Source organism: Mauremys mutica, chromosome 8 (genome assembly GCF_020497125.1).
Source record: "Mauremys mutica isolate MM-2020 ecotype Southern chromosome 8, ASM2049712v1, whole genome shotgun sequence".
In the NCBI taxonomy this organism is placed as follows: domain Eukaryota; kingdom Metazoa; phylum Chordata; order Testudines; family Geoemydidae; genus Mauremys; species Mauremys mutica.
This window is the reverse complement of record NC_059079.1, coordinates 48,398,830-48,418,596: the sequence shown is the minus strand read 5'-3', so window position 1 is coordinate 48,418,596 and position 19,767 is coordinate 48,398,830. Positions and strand designations below refer to the sequence as shown.

Sequence of the window (19,767 nt, the reverse complement as noted above, 5' to 3'; positions counted from 1 at the left end):
CCTGTGACTAGGATTGATGGCACTTAGATTCATTAAGCATTTTCTGGTGGTTTCTTACTCTTGTGTTGATACAGTATGGACATACAGAGGTGGGGAGTAGTTCTGTACCCTAGAGGGAAAAAGAACCTTGTGTTTGGGTTGGACAATCCTGGGATAGGAAACCTAGAAACAGCTAAACCTAGAGAGAAGGCATGGGTTGAGCTTTATCTAGTGAAATCTTATTATATTAATTAAGACAAATTCTAGGAAGTGGGATAGATAATTTTTGGGCTTTTCACAGTATACAAAGTATTTTAGAACATTATTGGAAAAGAAACTACTTACGCTTTAAAAAGTATCACCTCATTAAGCACTAAATTTTCATACCCTGTACAAAGGCAGAGTACAGAACCTATTAGGAACATAATGCAAAGTCTTGCAAAATGGGGGAAGAGATGAATCCTCAACCTGAAGCTGGAACTGTGAAGCTACTCTGCAACTCCTGCTGTAGTCTGTGGGGTATAGGACAGACTTAAGGGAGAAGAATTCCTTACATGAAATATATTAGTACAGCATTTATTTTTAAATATTTCTAGTTCTCCTAATACCTTGTTGGTAATAAGTTAAAAACTTTCTGTTTCAAATTTATCATTTACCATTTGATTTTTTTTCTTTGTACCACATTGTCAGTATTTTAGCAAATTTAGCAGTAAAGACCTATTAAGCCCAAAATTTTCAAAAGTGACTAGGAATTGTATGTCCAACTTTTGACACCTCAAGGGAGCCTGATTTTTTTTAGAAGATGCTAAAGTGCCAATCCTCTGAAAATGAGGCCACTCTAACAAATCTCATGTTGGGCACCCAAAATCATTAGTCACTTCTGAAAATAATCACTGGGTGAAATTCTAGGGCCTGTGATATGTAGGAAGTCAGATTATCATAATAGTTGCTTCTGATCTTAAAACTCAATATGCTATTAGCATTTGAGAGTAACAGGAAAACTCACTGAATTTTCCTCCATAATGAATAGATATAAGGAAAATATACCAGAAAGCATTACTCATGCTCTCCTGAATAACCTGTTAAAAACTGGAACTAAATTGTATATACAACTTGCCACAAAAATAGTGTGTGCAGTCATTTTAACTCTTCTATCAGAGGCTCTTACAACATTAAGAGTTTCATAATATTAAACTAACAATTACTGCATAAGGACTTAGATTCTTTTAATCTCAATTTTACTACAGTATTATCCATGGCAGTCTTAATTAGGAAATTGCTTGCTTATGTGGGTTTGTTTCTACCTTGGATATTTCAGTGTGTTGGATTAATATGGGAATCAGGTTGCTTGTTAACATAAGCAATTTAAAATGTGTAGATGTAAGATAATGGGTTAAAACACTTTAACCTGGCAAGATATGGTAAGTAGACTGCTGAGTTGCAGCCAAGTTTCTGTATGTTCTGGGATGGATTGTTACTCAGAAGGTAGTATCAGTTTGCTCACCTAGATGGCTTGCCTTACAGTCTTGATGCCAAATAGGACAAGTTCTATTATTGGAATGCTTTAGTTAAGGTAGCTGCAATAGTAAATAAGTTTTTAGATGTTAAGTACTATTCTTTGAGAGTAAAGAACAAGTCTATTATACCCACTGTAAACTGAACTGCTTTAGCAGTCCTGTAGTAGACACAGACCAGTGCTCATTCTCAAGCATACTTTATTACTCCAGCTATGATTAAAAGGAGAAAAGTTGTCTTGTCTTTAAACTTAAATTATTGTATGTCACATTAAACATGTTAGAATGTGTCTTGCAGCTCCATCCATCATAAATGGTCTGTCTGTCCTCGCCATGGAAGATCATGTTACCTGGCTGTACACCTGGCCAGACCCATCCCCTCCAAACAATCGAGCTGTTAAGGCAAACACACTGCAATTGCTTTGCTCAGCATTATTTCCTCACTTCTGACTTTGACTTTCAAATTGCTCGTGAGCAGCACAAGTCTTTAACAATACAAAATAAACTTAAATACTAGATTTTCTCCTTTATGCTTACTCTTTAAGTTTAACTCATTTTAATTTTGACTGGGCATTAAGAAGGTAAGAGAACTTCATGCATGGCATCATTTTCATGGCACAGACCACCTCTTTCTAACCCCTAACCTGTCACATCTATCTTGGCAATATAACAAGTTACATTTTTGATTCATAACTGCTTCTGAAACAGAGACAATGCTCTTTTTGGACAGCATATCTGGCACCCTTCTCCCTCTTACATCAAGGCTTAGTCCTTCATTTTGAACAGTGTGTACTTAATTTAGCCAGTGACATGCTTGACCACTGAGCTAATGTATGATGGTGTTTTTTTGTTCTATAGGATATTCAAGTAATAAACTGCTTTAAGAGCAGTGGCTAAATTGTTCTGTGCTGACTTTTTTTAGACTGCTTTGCTGGCGTTTCATCAACCCCACTTTTAAAGTGATGTTAGCACATATGGAAAGTGCTGAAATGATAACTTGGAAGATTTGCATGATCTTTTCTATCCAACATGTTCAGCATAGGTGGTAGCAATATAAACTTCCCCACCAATGCCTGACTTGAGGGGCTACCTTCAGAAGTGAGATGCTGGCCTTTGTTTCTCTGCTGAGACTGCCACCAAGGTTCCCATAATCAAAAGCTGAATTGCTATCAGAACAGACACTATTTGTGATCCCATCTAGTATAAACTGGAGAGAGATTTGTAGGACAGCCATCTGATAGTATTCTTTCTGTCATTACAGGCCACAGTGTCTTCTTTACCACATCTAAATGTTTTCCCATGTTTAACTGAAAGCCTTGCTGTTGGACTTAGTGTGGGCATCACTATTTCATCCACACCTGTAATTTTGCTTCATGTTTCAGTACAGGTGTATTTACACAATAAATTAATGTGTTCAGATTGTATACTTGCCACTTCTTTTGAACAGTAAATTTTTGAAATAGAGGCAGGGAGTCTCCAGTTTCTAAACTTGAAGCTGCTTTTTTGCAGGTACTAAGCAAATTTGTTGTGAGAACCGGGTTGTCAGTGAAGTTGTACTATAAATGTATTTGTCTTGTCATGGGGTTTTTAAGAGCTTGCTGCTGTCTTGTAAATGTGTAATAGCATTTTCTACCAAAATTCTAAATTTTAATTATACTCCGTGCCCAGATTTTTCTTTTGTGCTTAGAATTAAATTTCTGTTGAGAAATAGAATCCTACAATCAAAAAATGAATGTCATTAATAATAGAGAATAAATATGCAAGGCGTCCACAGATTTTGATTTGAAGAAATACATGTTTTCATGTTTTTCCAGCCTGGTGTGGGTGAGCTGGGTGATGTGATATATGTCTGAGTATTAGAAGACTATAAAATTAATATTTGCAAATAAAACTTCAGTTACTATACTCAGGTTAAGTATCAGAGGGGTAGCCATGATAGTCTGGATCTGTAAAAGCAGCAAAGAGTCCTGTGGCACCTTATAGACTAACAGACGTATTGGAGCATGAGCTTTCATGGGTGAATACCCATTTCGTCAGCTGCAGGTTGGTATTGAGAGGCTGTTAAATGGAAGCTCATGCTGAGTTCAGTTGTGAGATTATTGAACTATTTGATAAGTGATTGATAGGCTAGGGGATTTATAAACAGTCTCTCTTTATATCTGATGTATTTTATACAATTCAGTTATTTTGTTAATGTAGTTTAGAAACCGCTGCATGGAGCCCTTTGTTTTTGATTTGACTGCTAGTAAAGAGGGGTGTGTTAACATCTTGTTTGGAATGAAATTTGGTGTCTGACTTCATTAGCATAGTGGTTCTTAAAACAGATTAGTGGACCCCTTCCAGATAGTGCAAAGAGCTGCTGTCATCAGGAATGAGACATGTGCCACTGAAATGGGGAGTGGTGTACAGTCTTCATTTTAGGTATGGATGAATCAGCCTTCAACCAGAGCTCCTTTGTGTTCCTAGCAGTTCTCCCTTGTGCTGCTTTAGCCTGTTTGGGTTCCTTCCAGGAATTAAAGTCTGTTAAGTCTTTTTTGTCAGCTATTACTTTGATGTAAATTCAGCCATGATCAGATTTACTGACGGCTCAACACTGGATGAATAGCCAACAAAAGGGACACAGAAACAAACTGCAGAATGACCTGGAATGGTTAGATCAGTGGGGCTTGTAAGCAATGAGGGAAAATTTTGGGTACTAAAAATGTAAAATCTACCAGGAGAGTGGAAATAAAGAGCATGTGTACAAATTGTAGTGGTGGAATGTAGTCAGACCGAAAAACTCACTTCAGTGTACTTACTGGCTTATCTTCACTTTGGGGCCTAGCCCTTTTAAATGGAGCCAAGTATGGTGTTTCCAGCAGAGTGAGGTTGGGAGGGAAGGTGGTCCAAGATTTTTGAAGCGGTCCACAGTATAAAATTTGTTGACACATGCTGGGTTATTGAACCATCTGAAATTACTGTTAGGCTACAACATGGAAATTGCTATACCATAACAGACAATGATCCAGCTAGTTAGGTTTCTCATATCAGTGATGGTGGGTGAAAAATGAGATCCACTTCAATTTAGGCATAAACAGTTTATCTTAGCCTATATTTTGTATATTTTAAGACAATACTATTATCACCTATGAATGACATATACATGCAAAAACAGATAAGGCAAGAAAGATAACCAATCAAGTTCTGTCTCCTAGGGATAGAGCAACTTTTTTCAAATCTCTGGTCTGTTTGTTTTTCCCTGTCTCCTACACGCTCTTGTTGTCAATCACAATCTTTTATCCCTTGTTCTGTAGCTTTGTGCAGAATCTATTTCCCAAGTTACCTCATCTGTGTACCTATCTAATTAAAACATTCTGATGCATGGAGGGGAAGGAATGATGAGACTGCCTGCAATGGCATGTAGCTGATCTGTGACTGCTAGCACCAAATATTGCCAATGGCCAGTAATGGGACACTAGATGAGGAGGGCCCTCAGTTACTACAGCAAATTCTTTCCCAGGTGTGTGTCTGGTGGGTCGTGCCCACATATTCAGAGTCTTACTGATTGCCATATTTGGGGTCAGGAAGGAATTTCCCTCCAGGTCACATTGGCAGGGACCCTGGGTTTTTGTTGCCTTCCTCTGGGTCATGGGGCACAGGTTTAAACTAGTGTACAGGGTGAATTCTCTGTAATTTGAAGTCTTTAAATCATGCTTTAAGGACTTCAGTAACTCAGCCAGAGTTTATGGGTCTATTGCAGGAAGCATGGGTGAGGTTCTGTGGTCTCCAGTGTTCAGGAGATCAGACTAGATGGTCATGATGGTCCCTTCTGACCTTAAAGTCTGAGTCTATTAATCACAGTAACTAATCTAAACGAAGACATTTTTGCTTATCCTGCTAAAACTTACTTTTATCTGTCTGCTTCTGTCATCTATTCTTTACTGTCTTCCCCACTTGCTCTGTCCAGTTCATGCCTTAGAATAGTTATTCTCCTTACTGATCTGTTTTTATGACCTTGGGTTTTTTTCTTGTTGGGGGAGAGGCGGTACACCTGGAGCTTGACACTCTGCTGTTACACAGACCAAAGTTTTCTCAAATAAGAGAGATAAACCAGGTTTCATGGTTTACACAATCCTGAAGCTGTTTCAGCTAAGTTCTGAAATGCTGCATCAGCAGAGACATACAAAATGCAAACATTCCTTGTTATTTTCTTATATTATATATAATATTGATTTCTCTAGTTAGTATGTATATTTGACTAACAGTTTCTTACAGTTTTCTAACCGTGGTTACTGCAACATACTCCAGAGGAAGTTGTAATCCCCTTGCCTCCACAATGCATTCAGTTAGGAGTTGTAGGGAAAACTTTATCCTAACCTTACTGGAGATCAGTTTATGCCCTGAAGAATAAGGATTGATTAGTCATTAACACTTTTTTGCTATTAGTGTAACTGCAGTGTTACTATTGTATTCAAATAAATGTGTAATCTTTAACACATTTCTTTGTGGTGATTTTAGTAGTGTGTGTGTGTGTTCATGTTTATAAAACTAATTTTATTTACCTACACATCTACAGTGTGTAGAATGTAGTTCATGAGCCTGTTAGGAATGCTGCTTTTAGTTGCATAATTGGGGCTTCTGTGTCTGTTAGAATCGGCGTTTAAAATTGACTACTTGTATTGTATTAAAAGTGAACACGCTTGAGTGAATTTATATTCCTTATATTGCTGTTGTACTAAAATCCCAGTTTTTAAAATTCTCTATCAGGCTTCCTTTGAGTATTCTGCATATGTTGAGTTGTAAAGCTAACATGCATGTCAGGATATCAAAACCAGATTTAAGGGCCAAATAGTGCAATCACAACTCTTATTCTCAGTTCATATTCTGAGCCACTGTCCCATCTTAATCCAACCCAGATGAGTTATGAGGATGTATATTTAGAAAAGCACCAGCAGCATATAGAGCAGTTGCAATATTGGAAAGATATGAGAGAAAGGAAGACCAGTCAAACTGGATACACAACATGGGTAGAGGAGTGTTGTCCATGTAGCATTAAAGTATTGTGAACTGCTTATAGGAAAACTGGTTACAGGGAAAACAAACATGAAAAAGGAGTCATCTGCCCAAAGCAAAACACTGTGTGAGCTATCCATGATTACTATCCATGTTTTTAACCAGTGTTAAACATAGAGAGCATTTTTGGCCCCCATTGAAGTTTATGGCTAAACTCCCTGGGACCTCAATGAGACCAGGATTTCACCTAACCAGTCATAGGCCATATTTAGAGCCAACCAAGATAATGACTGTGATTAATGTAGTTAAAAGTTAGTGTGTGTACAGCACTTGCCTTCCTGTTGGTACAGTATTTTATTTTTCCTCCCAAAAGTGACTGGAAAGGAATTTCCCCTATCTTGCCAGTTTAAACATGGGCTTTATTCTGATGCTTGCATGTGGAATGACTTACAAGAGGCTCTTTTACTTTACAGAGACGGAAGGCTTCAAAATTGACACTATGGGAACCTACCATGGAATGACTTTGAAGTCTGTAACGGTAAGTTAAAAAGCATTTCTGAAATGTAGTATGCCTCAGTGACAGCATATATAAATGTTTCAGATTTACTTTGCCTGTGCCTCTCAACAGGGTTGTTGTTTGTTTGTTAGCAGCGTTAATGAGAAGTCAGTGTCTGATTTTTTTAAAACCTGGGGAATGCACTGATTGTGTATAAATTGAAGAGGTTTTTTTTTTTTTTTTTTAAGATTGTTCGTAACCCTGGGTAGTGGCTAATACTTTGCCTACATTAGAAAGGGTTTGCCAGGATAGCTATACCGGCAAACTCTCCTACTGGAGATGCAGATGATATCAGTAATTCTTTTGCCAGTATTGCTTATACTAGTTCCTCTAAATGATATGAGTTATACCAGCAAAAGGTCTTTTTTGTCGGTCTGTGTCTGCCCTAAGGCTTTTGCTAGAATAGCTATGTTGGTTAGTGGTGTAACATGTCAGCAAAACTTTGAACTGTGGACTTGGAATATTGCCTCACATCCAACTTTTTGTTTGGATTTAATTTAGTGATGGTAGAGTTCATTCACCTCTGCAGTACTTGTTTAAGCTTTTTCCTCCATCTAGCCTGGTGAGATTGATGACCATATGTGCCAAATGAATTGATTTATCTTTTTTAATGTGGATTGCTATACATACAGATGAGAAAGCAGAGACCCTCAACCAGACTTTTATTTTATGTTTGTCTTAAGTTGTCTACTTATATGGAAGTTGGTTGAACATTCTCAAACAAATGTTGTTTTGATCTGCTTATAAGTAGGATGGATGCCACAAAACTAACATAAAGGCCTCATTAAGACTTTTGCCATCTGTATACCTATGTAAATCTGTTGAATAGAAAGCCCTAAACATTTTTCTTAATCTGTGCACCTATGCCTACTGTGCACTCATAATTTGAACATAAAATAATGCCTAGAATGTAAATGTTTCAAAACTAATTGGTTCTTATTTGAACTTTTTCCTTTGTCTAATAAAACTGTTTTGCCATTGTTGTCCTCCAATCTGAAAACACTGGCATCCAGTTGATTTTTTAATATTTAATTTTAAGTAATGAATCCATTTGGTGCCAAAAGTCCTGCCTTTTAGATGAATTCAAAATGCATTGGTGTGTAGAATTAATGGGGGGAAATGTGGCTGCTTGAATCAAAGGCCTTGTGTTACAGTGGTGCTTGTTAGGCTAGCTCCAGTGAAGGGTCTAGCAGCACGAGGTTACTAAACACAGATTTTCAGGGTGTAATGTCTGTTTCAAATCGTCATGTTGTGACTTGGCAAACAGGTTGCCTTCTTGTTGTCCTGTTTAAAAAAAAAAAAAAAAGTTTCTATTATGTTGCTCAAAGCTTTAGCTAAACTAGGGTTAATTAAAATAAAATAAAAATCTTAATTTGCAATTAGTCAGGAAAGTGACTCTAGAAATATAGCTTTGCATGGCTTCATATCAAAGTTCTGCATCCAGAAGTTTAAGGCATTTTTCCCCCCCCTGATAATCCCACTTTATAAATTCAACACAGGATCTATAGTTTTAAGACACTTTGAACTGAAATCTTGAATACAAGTTGCTAAATTGGATTCCTTTGGTTTTTTTTCCCCCTACAAGCTCTTCCAATGAAGAAAAAAGTTTCACAGTTTCCAAAAACAAAACAAAAAAAACTAATGAAACTAAAACTGGTTCTTTATTTAATATAATCTAGAACCTTTTGGAATAATAACATTTTAAGAAACTGGATTATTATGGGACTACACAGAAGATCTTTATAGTGTCATGTGAAGCAATAAAATCTCATCTGCCATTTTAGAATTACTCCATCTAAGAATCAAGTTCTGTGTTACTTTTAGAGTCTTATTTTCCACCAGAAATGTCAGACTTTTCTTTAGTTTAAAAGCTGAATCTGAGAGTTGTGGTGGAATCCTGGATTTGTGTTATGGATGGAGAGGAAATAATTGTTACTTAAGTGGTGCAGAAATATTACTATATGCATCTCTCTCCAAGCTTGATTTCATTTAAGTGAGTGGCATGGTTTGAAGGAGATTGTAACAATACCCATAGTCAGACAACCACCAACCTGTCAAGTTTGTGACTTCTTTTGAGTTTCACTCTTCCTTTTCAGTCCTGTTTCTTCTATTTTTCACACAGTACTGGAAGAAATCAGACTGCCAGGGAATTGAAACATATTCTGCACATTTAAAAAATAAAATAATGCAGTAATTTGCTCCCAACAAGTTGAATGAAAAAATAATAAATATGCATTAGAATACTTGGTCAATCCTCACTTCTGGGAAAAATGCTGAAATCTGATGTAAAGCATACTGCAGCAAGGTAGATGCTTCTCTTGATTCTCTTCACTCATAGCATCCTTGATTTGTTTCTATTCTGGCTTCCATATGTGGAATGGAGGAGATCACTGACAACCTTGCGAAGACTGTTCCTCCAGTTGATTCTCTGAGCACAACTGGGTGTTGAACACTGTTGACTACATGATCTAACCTTGATTTATCAACAGGGGCGGCTCCGGGCATCAGCACGCCAAGCGCGTGCCTGGGGCAGCAAGCCACGGGGGGCGCTCTGCCGGTCGCCGCAAGGGCGGCAGGCAGGCTGCCTTTGGCGGCGGACCCTCCGCAGGCACGCTGGTCCCGCGGCTTTGGCGGACCTCCCGCAGGCGTGCCTGCGGAGGGTCCGCCGGTCCTGCGGCTTTGGCGGACCACCCGCAGGCAAGCCGCCAAAGGCAGCCTGCTTGCCGTGCTTGGGGCGGCAAAATGCCTAGAGCCACCCCTGTTTGTCAAGTACTAAATTGGTGAGTTGGGCACACCCCTCATGGTTTTTGTTCTTCAATCCTTGATTTGTATGGTGCAGATGCATCCAAATACAATTTCCTCAGTTCCTTCTCTTCAGTGATTCTCAAACTTTTTTTGTTCTGTGAACCACTTTGTGATACCAGCACTTCCTTTTTCTATCCCCGCTGGTATTAGTTCCCAGCAATTTTCATCTCACAACTATAAAGGACTTGACAGATCTCTGGTTGTTTCTGGGCCATAATGTGGAACCCAGCTCTCTGTAGTAATTTGCCCACCTCTGACATTTTAGAAATGCAGCTTAAAATCCTACCTTTTCTGTGCAGCTTGTAATCCATATACAGTTGTCCATTTTTCTCATAGGCTTCTTACTATTATGAATTTTGAGTTTTTCTTAGTTTGTCTCCCACCTGCTGTCATCTTCCTGTTGTAACTGCTTTGCATTGATTTATATGAAACTCTCAAAACTATCGAGTATGAATATACTGAAACTGCTCTCTGGATTGTAACTGATATTTGAGAGACTCTAGATGCTTGCATTTTTCTACAAATAAACAAAACTACATTTTTACTGCTGCTTTGTAAGTGCTGTTGGAAGCTCAATTAGAATTCAAAATTTGTAACAAAATAGATTGTGAATAGTGGGCTTTTTTGAAGTAGTGTCAGCTAAAATCTGTGCTGCTGGCAGTTCTTTTCTGTAGTAGGGAAGTTGGCAAGAACTGACTTTCTGTAATGAATTTTTATTGCTAAACCATGAAGTTCATTATTTCTGTTGGTGAATTGATTACAGTAACAGAACTTCTTCAGGAGTGATCCTTTTTCTTACCTGCCACATCTCCACATTTTCCTGGGATGGTTCAAATTGATGGACCAATAAACTACTGGTATTAACATTATGATATATTTAGTTATCCAGCAGTTTATACTGCAAACTGGACAGCACCTTCATTGTGTCTTAGAAACATATCACCTTCCATCCTACCTATAGGTTTCACTGCAAACTGTAATCTCATGTACTGGTTTTATTATTATTTTTTTTTCATTTTAAAATGGGAAATGCTCACTGTCAAGGTAATTAGGGTAGGGTCAGTGGAAACATGAATATGGAAGATGATCATATTGGTAGTCCTACCTCTATCTCATGTATACAGTGTTGGATGATAGCTGGCATTTGTTCTCCCGGTGAATGCTGAGGAAGAATTCCCCACATTTTTAAGCTTGTACTATTAAGAGTACAAACGTACTTGTTTAAAATGGACACAAAATATACCTGATGCTTTTTTATTCTGACCTTGTTAAAGGAAGGATGCTCAGCTGAAAGCCAAGCTAGTGCCATCTAGTGAAAACCTAAACAATAGTTTGACCTTTACATTGCATTAGATATAATGAAACTGAATTCTGGACTAATAGTATTGCTGTAACCAGAAAAGATGAAGCCCTTAGCTGTCATCACAGCTTGACATGGTTGTAAAGGTCAGCACAAAAGAGCTGTCTGATGACTCATCGTGGAATATTGGAGTAATGAGAGTTGCTTGTGATTTGCATGTACAATAAAGTTGGTTTTTGCTTTTGCCTTGATGAGGACGTGCTCTGTATTGACCATATGCACATACGAAGAACAGTTACTTGTCCAGGACAAAGACGAGGCTTAGTCAGTGTGACCTAAGTTTTTACCTATAGCTGACTTCCGTGCCACTATGTTTTTCTTCTCCTGTGTCCTGGTTTTTCTCCTTCCCTTCACATAAGTGTATTGGTAAATTGTATAATCCTGTATCAAATAATAACCTTCTCTTTCAAATGTAGCAGTCCCATTAACTGGATTGGCAAGGGTCTAAACTGGGTCTCCTTTTCAGTACCACCATCTGAAACAGGGCCACATCTTGGTATGAAAATTGTATGGTGGGCCATGAATGCTCACGAAATGGGGGTTGGGGTGAAGGAGGGGGTGTGGACTTTGGCTGGGGGTGAGGGCTCTGGGTTGGGACCAGAAATGAGGAGTTCAGGGTGTGGGAGGGGGCTGAGGTGGGAGGGGGGAAGGCTCCGGCTGGAGGTGCAGGCTCTGGGGTGAGGCTGGGGATGAGGGATTTGGCGTGTAGGAGGGTGCTCCAGGCTGTGACCAAGGAGTTCAGTTGGTAGGAGGGGGATCAGAGCTGGGGCAGGGGGTTGTGGTATGGTGGGGGTGAGGGCTCTGGCTGGAGGTGTGGACTCTGGGGTGGGTCCAGAAATGAGGAGTTCAGGGTGCGGGGTTGGGGGGGATTCTGGGCTGGCGCAGGGGGTTGGGGTGCAGGAGAGGAATCAGGGCTAGGGCAGGGAGTTGGGGCATGAGAGGGGATCAGGGATGCAGGCTCCGGGCAGCGCTTACCTGAAGCAGCTCCTGGAAGCAGTGGCATGTCCCTCCTCCGGCTCCTATGCAGAGGTGCGGGCAGGCGGCACTGCGTGCTTCCCCGTCTGAGACATCGCCCCTGCAGCTCCCATTAGTCGCATTTCCCAGCCAATGGGAGCTGCAGGGGTGGTGCTTGGGGTGGGGGCAGCGCACGCAGCCCCCTGGCTGTCCCAAAGCATAGGAGTCGGAAGGGGGACATGCTGCTGCTCCCCGGAGCCTTGGCACGTGCACGTGGAGCAGCCTCGGACCCAGCTCCCTGGCTGGAGCGCCGTTCACCACAATACCTTGGAAGATGGCCAGCAGGCTGTAGGTGCTCAGGAGCCCTCGGGGTTGTTGCATAGCTGCAGAGCCCCAGACTCCACTCCCCAACAGGAGCTCCAGGGCTGGTTTAAACCAGATGGAGGGTCGGATGTTGCCCCCAGCCTGTAGTTTGACCACCCCTGGTCTGAGACATGGTTTTCAATTTTTCTACAGGCAGATTAGACCTGCATGTTTATTTTCATAGTGGGTGTAACAGATTCTATTTTTTGCCTTTCCTAGATTTTAGGGACCTGTGGCTTAATACTTCCGTTTTCCTGTGGAAATCATAGCCTGTGAAGCATAGACAATCTGTTTATTTTGACTGCTGGTGTTGGAGGCTGTCACTGAAGGTCATATTCAGCTACAACCATTGTTAACACCCCTCTCCCTTGGGAACCTCTGCTAGAAGGCATGGATTTGGCAACATCATAGTTGTCTACATGTCCTTGATGTGAGACACGTGGTCAGTTGAGCTGGTTTTACACAAGTCCTGTTGGCTAGCTAGGTTTTAGTCAGTTTGGGCTATTTTGCTAATAGCAAACTAAAATGTAAACCTCTGCAGTGTAGACAAATATATATGTTCTACACTTATTAAGAAATCCTAGTTTGTAGGAAAGAAGCCTTCTTTTTAAAGCTTCTAAATTATCTCTTTTAAAAATTATTTTTCCAGTGCTGACAGGCTAGCGTCCAATTTTCTAGATTAAAATAGTTGGTGTAAAAGATATCCATATTTGTAAAGATTTTTTAGCACTTAGTGATACTTGAAAGTCCAGTTGTGATATTTGTTTGACTATCTGTCAAGGACTAAAGTTACCCAAATAGAGCTTTTGGTCCACGGGTAATGTTTTCAAAATGAAGTTAGTACATTATACAGTCTATACAGGGGGGGGGGGGGGAATCACTTTAGGATAAACATGTACTGATAGGTAAACCGTACTTTTGACAATTATTTTGGAAGAATCTGAATATTGGCTAAACTCCACTACATTCGGAAGCATTTTTAGATCAGTTTCGGTTTGATGTTCAAGAACTGAGACTTGACTAAGTTAAGGTTTAAATAATCAAAGGATTTTGATGCCCCTCCCTACAAGAAAATAAAAAAAAATCCTCAACTTTGTCATATAGTAGAATCTCAATTATACAAAATCCAGTTAACAAAGGTTATCTGAAGATCCAATAAGTAGAGCATCGCAGTGTCTCCCTCATGGATTATTATGTGATGGGCTAAAGAAGGTCAAGAGAGGAGCTACTGGATTCCCTAAGGCTGGCATGTGAGGGGGTCATTGAGGTTGGGGAAGAGGTGCAACATTATGTGCACGTACAGACTTTGCATGGAAGATTTGGGTAATTGAGTAAATCATGAGTAAATCATGAGATGCTGGTCAATTAATTAAAAGGAAGTACACCTCTACCCCGATATAATGCGATCTGATATAACATGAATTCGGATATAATGTGGTAAAGCAGCGCTCCGGGGGGCGGGGCTGTGCACTCCAGCGGATCAGAGCAAGTTAAATATAATGTGGTTTCACGTATAACGCAGTAAGATTTTTTTGGCTCCCGAGGACAGTGTTGTATCGGGGTAGAGGTGTACTCAGAGGAAATAAAAGAACACAATGCATCTCGGTACCAAAACGGAGATTAAATGCATGTCTGAAATGAAGTATTTCCATCAGTAGGATTTAGGACTGTAGTGGTGTAAAAAGGTAAATATGTGTGATTTAATGTTCATTGCATATGTGATTTTAAAAATTAAATTAAAACTACTGCTTTCAGGCATTGCTCCCCTGAAGAGGCCACCCAGCATGATGCAAGCGCTCATGCTGTTGCTGCCTATCAAAAAGGCAAGTTGTTGTGCTCCCCAGCAGTGTAAAACAAACAATTATACAGGATTTTCAGAAATATAATCAAAAGGATACAAATCCATCCTCATCAATTTTTTATAAAATTGTTAGCTTCAACCCAGAGGACAATACAAGCTTTTTTTAAAATGTTAGTTTTAAAATTAGAATTGTGCCCTGTGCAAGATCTCCTGCATGTGAGTGGATTGACTGTAGGTAAATTAACCCATTAGCTGCTTGCTTCTCTCACACTTTAAAACTGTGTGAGAGAAGCATTTGGTGGGATTTTATGTTTGGTATAATATTATTTTTACCTGTTTCAAATAAATGGGTAAATTGTAGCATCTTCCTCAGATTTCTTTTAAAGTTAGTCAGGAGCAGATTTACCATGAAACAAACATGCGGTGGCACGGGGCCCCCAGTGACAGGGGGTCTTTCAAAATACAGGACAAATATCTGACAACCTGTCCCCGAGTCCTGGTCGGCAGTGCAACAGGGCTCAGGCAGGCTGGCTGCATGTCGTGGCCAGTGGCCCCATGTTGCTCCCGGAAGCAGCCGACTGCTGGCACGTCTCTGCGCGCCCCTGGCGGGGGCAGGAGGTGGCTCCACGCACTTCCCCCATCCAAGGCAGTGCGCAGAGACCCACTACCTCCCTTCCCTCAAGGGGCATGCAGAGATGTGCCAGCAGCAGGGCTAATGCGGCTCCCTGCCTGCTCTGCCTCCCTTCCTCTGTGCTGCTTTGCTCCTGGAAGCGGCCAGCATGTCCCTGTGGCCCCTGTGAGGGAATGGGGGTTTCAATGCTCGGTGCCCCTGCCCTGAACGCTGACTCTGCAGCTCCCATTGGCCAGGAACTGTGGCCAATGGAAGCTGCGGGGGCGGTGCCTGTGGGCAGCAGCATGTGGAGACCCACTCCCCCTCAGCCTAGGAGCAGCTGCTGGAGGGGTGTGTGTGCCGGTCACTTTGGGAGCCACACTGCCTGAGGTAAGCACCACCCAGCTCCCACACCCCTGCCCCCAGCCCAGAGCCTGCACCCCACACCCAAACTTCCTCCCAGAGCCCAGACCCCAGCCTAGAGCCCGCAGCCAGCACCCAAACTTCCCCCCAGAGCTCACACTCCAACCACCTATCCCAGCCTAGAGCCTGCACCCAGCACCTAAGCTTCCTCCCAGAGCCTGCCCCCCGCACTCCCTCCTGCACCCCAACCCCCTGCCCCAATCAAGGTACCTCACTTTATTTTCATTTACTTCCCATTACTTATAATATAGGAGCAGGATGAAGGAAAAAAAGAATGGAAAAACAATGGGGATGGGGAGTGAGATAAGAGAATGTTCTTTTTCTTGGCTGGATCTCAAGGGGGGGGGGGACCCTGAAAATGAAGCTGCACACAGGGCCTGACTAACACTAAATCCACCACTGAAGTTAGTGTTTAACACTAGAAAAGGAATAGCCACTTACAAAACTATTTGCGTGTGGGTTACACAAGATTTTTATATTATAAAATGGGTTGCGACGATGGGGGAGGGAGACTGAAAGAATGGGCCATTAAACAATAGATGTTTTGCTGTCTTCTCACTGAAATTAAGCACAGTTGGCTTGCGATCTTTACGTAACAAACTGGTCATTGTTCTCTGTACAAGTATAACCTCAGTCCAGTGTCTCTTGTGTGTGGTGAACTGTGTTCTGTAAATTACCCGGTGTGGACATAATGGTAATGTGTTTTGTAACTGTAGCATTTTTAGTCCTGCATTAGTCAAGTTTAACCATAGAAACAGGAAAAAACAATCATTGAGGTGGCTGACTGGTATTTAAAGGTGCATGGTTATATAGGTCAGGCCCATAATATAGGTTTTGGGTATCTTTTTTTAAAATGAAAACATAGCCTAGTGAAAATTCTTTTTCTTTAAATTTCTTTATATACTATTTTATGCACCAGATGACTTAACTCCAAAGCGGAGAATAGAAAAGGTACAACAAAGTTCTTTTGGCACTACTTCCGACTTGGATGAAATGCCTAGCGCAAAAATGTATAAGGCAAGCCTTGTATAAATAGCAGTCTAAATAGAAAAGTCAGACACAGAGTAGGAGGGCAAATAGGGTCTTGCTCAAGGTTACAGGACAAGGCATTGGGTGAAGCTGGGGATTGTATATTTGCCTATCTAGGAAAATGTTACCTTTCAAATGTAAACCTAAACTAACTGCTTCTATATAACTCAGAAGAGAAAACTGACCAGAAAACTATAGCAGACCATTTTTATATTCTGGCATGTGAACCATCAATTCACAATAAGTAATATATTGTAACATTTTTTGTTTCTATAAATCAGGGGTGGACCAACTTTTTGGCCTGAGGGCCACGTCGGGGAATAGAAATTGTATAGCAGGCCATGAATGCTCACAAAAATGGGGTTGGTGTACGGGAGAGGGTGAGGGCTCTGGTTGGGAGTGCGAGCTGTGGGGTGGGGCTGGGGATAAGAGGTTTGGGGTGCAGGAGGGTGCTCCAGGCTGGGAATGACGGGGTTTGGAGAGCAACAGGGGGATCAGGGCTGGTGCAGGGGGTTGGGGCATGGGGAGAGGCTCAGGAGTGCAGGCTTCGAGTGGTGCTTACCTCAAGCATCTCCCGGAAGCAGTGACATGTCCCTTCTCTGGCTCCTACACGGAAGCTCGGCCAGGTGGCTCTGCATATTGCCCCATCCGCAGGCACCACCCCAGCAGCCCCCATTGGAGTGCCGGAAGGGGCCATTGGAGCAAGTAGGAGCCGGAGCGGGTCCATGCCGCGGCTTCCAGAAAACGCGTGCTGTGGCCCCGACCCAAGCTGCGTGGTTTGCCCTCTCCCTTCCGCCCCAGCGCCCCAGCTGGAGCACCGGAGTGGGGAAAGCTCCAGGCCCCACTCCCCAGCTCGCAAGCTGGAGCTGGCCCACGGGCCGTAGTTTGCCCACCCTTGCTATAAATGAAAATACAGTCTCCGCCTCAAAATGCTTATGAGAGTAAATAGAAGTGTCCAACGGACTTAACCGTTCTCAGGTTTTATCAGAATCATGTGAAAGCACCCCATGCGATGGGATCTTAATCTTCAGAGTAAATAGCCACAGTATTGGACAGACAGTTTTACTCTTCCCTGGGACTCATCAAGCTCCTAACCTTTTTCTTCTTGACCCAGCTTTTCAAATGTTTCCCATGACAGCCATAATGTTCTTGTTAACCAGAATAATTTTTTTAAAGTTAGATGCAACTACCTTCAGTAAATTCAAATTCTGTCATAAAATCCTGCAGTTTTTCATCGTTCTCATAGTATTTTTAGCTTTCCCAAGACTAGGTAATTTGAAATAGTGTTATGGTTCTGTGGCTGTCGGATTAAATGAACAAGTTTTCTTTTAGCTAGAATGCACTCAAACAGGCAATTGTGTTTTTAAGTTATTTAATAAGATGAAGCAGCAGCATATGTGGGTGTTACTTTGAAGAAAGTCAGAGTTAAAAGTTGAATAATGCAGTCCACAAATTTTCATGTAGGATAGCTTTCAAATCATGTACAGATGTGGCAAGGCATGTTGTGTTAGGCTACTGTTTTGACTTGGTGCCAGTGCACTACACACAATAGTGTTGTTTGTTTTGTTCCTCAAAAAGGGATGCATTTTATTTTGAGATAATTGTTATAGGAATTTGCAGATCTCCACTAGCCCAAAGTGGGTGTTGACAGATATGGCAATTTCCTGCATATCCTTGCAAGACCTTATTGAATTTAAGTATGTTTGGGGTCCGTTATAGTAAATGCCAAGTTTATGTACTGTTGCTGGCTGGGATTACATGTAACTTCTCTAGTGGGGAGAAATGATGTGAGACTTGGAAATTCAAAGGACTATATTGAAAATGTGACTAAATTGAGAATGGACTTTTGGCACATAAGTGTTAAGTGGATTTCTTGAGGAGTGCCTAGGGGGGAGATTAATGCAAATTCCCTTACACATACACGCCTCTAGTTATGCAAAAATTCTGCCTTTTGAAACTACATCCTGGCCATGGGTCTTTGCTGATTACCTTTTCCAAGAGACTGGAGAATAAAGGCCTGAGCTGTATAAACAGCTTATCTGTCCAGCCGTAATTATTGTTCTGAATCAGACAGTTATGAACCTGTAGCCACGGGGAAAAGACATGTTTGTTTGTTTTTGAAGGACTGAAACCTACTAGAGCCTTTGTTGGAATCAGGGTTGACCTCTGGTAAGCCTTTTAACATGCACGTAGGTTCTTTTATGGTTTTTAATGTTTTCTCTGTAATGCTTTCACCTTAAAAATAAGTGTGCTTGCTTACAAAACGCTGTCTCATATATTATAATTGCAGGCAATACGCTATTCATCTCCTTTGGAGAGAAAGCAAAGCACAGATGCTGGTCTGTTTAGGCAGTTGAGCTGTGGGAGTATCATAGTCTAGGCAGGGTACTGTGCAGCCTGGAAAATCAAAATCAGGAGGGAGAGAGGTGCAGATCTCGTTTCATGAGGTGATGGCTGGGAACCAGCGACCTTTAATTGTGTGCCCTCGAGGGAGGATGGAGGGGCATATTGGTGCAGTTACCTTGAAACTGTAACAGGTATCAGATGACTACATAATGTGTGTGATGTAGAATTATCTTTTTTCTCATAAAGAAAGGCACAATAGCTTTGGTTTTCCAAAGAATAGAAAAATATACTGGGAAGATTTTCAGAAGGTTATTTTGCAAAATTTCAGTGCTGGTTGATTATCAGATTTTACTCCGACCCCAAATAGTTATGTAACATCTTGTAGAAATGTTAATATATAGGGTGATGTATGTAAAACATTATTCGTTTAGCGTATCAGTTGAACTTGAGCTACAGAAGTTTAGTTATTTTTAATTTGTATGTAGTTGAATCACATGTATTTCATATGGCTTAACCGGTAAACCTTCTTGTCAATGTATTTTCTCCTACAAATTACCTTTCCTCCTTCAGAATATATAATAGTTCGGTCTTCATATGGCAGGTTCTTGTCAGAGATTCAAATATCTAACAGAAAAGACAGGGAAAGAAGAGCTTGGCTATCATGTAGTGTACTGATTCATTCTAAATTTTCTGTTCAGATACAATATGTAGCTTTTATGATTTACAGTTTCAGAAAACTTAGATGTGAGCATATTTGTAGCATCTTTCTTATCCCTGCCCAACAGTCCTCACTGTGAAATGTTTAACATTTTCTATGGGAAACCCATGAAATCAGTAATTTATTTCTAAGTAGTACACATGGCCCTATTGCTTACAGTATATTAGTTGAAGTATTCACATGGCAGTTCTATGAATTGCTTTAACAAATTGGAGGTAATTACCCATATTGTTGTGGTTTTTAAAATTATCTAGCAGTAGTATCAATGGGCTTCAGTGAAACTCAGCCCTAGTATGCTAGCTACTAAACCAACCTAT

The 19,767-nt window shown here is 40.9% G+C and overlaps 1 protein-coding gene across 2 annotated transcripts in view; it reads left to right on the top strand.

The window, feature by feature from the left end:
- The window catches only part of CDC73 (cell division cycle 73), a 180,990-nt gene that overhangs the window by 46,274 nt on the left and 114,949 nt on the right, over window positions 1–19,767 (top strand). For both annotated transcript variants that reach the window (XM_045026657.1, XM_045026656.1), the window contains exon 10: window positions 6,959–7,023. In XM_045026657.1, coding sequence (XP_044882592.1) covers window positions 6,959–7,023 — 65 coding nt within the window. The remainder of the gene's footprint in view (window positions 1–6,958; window positions 7,024–19,767) is intronic.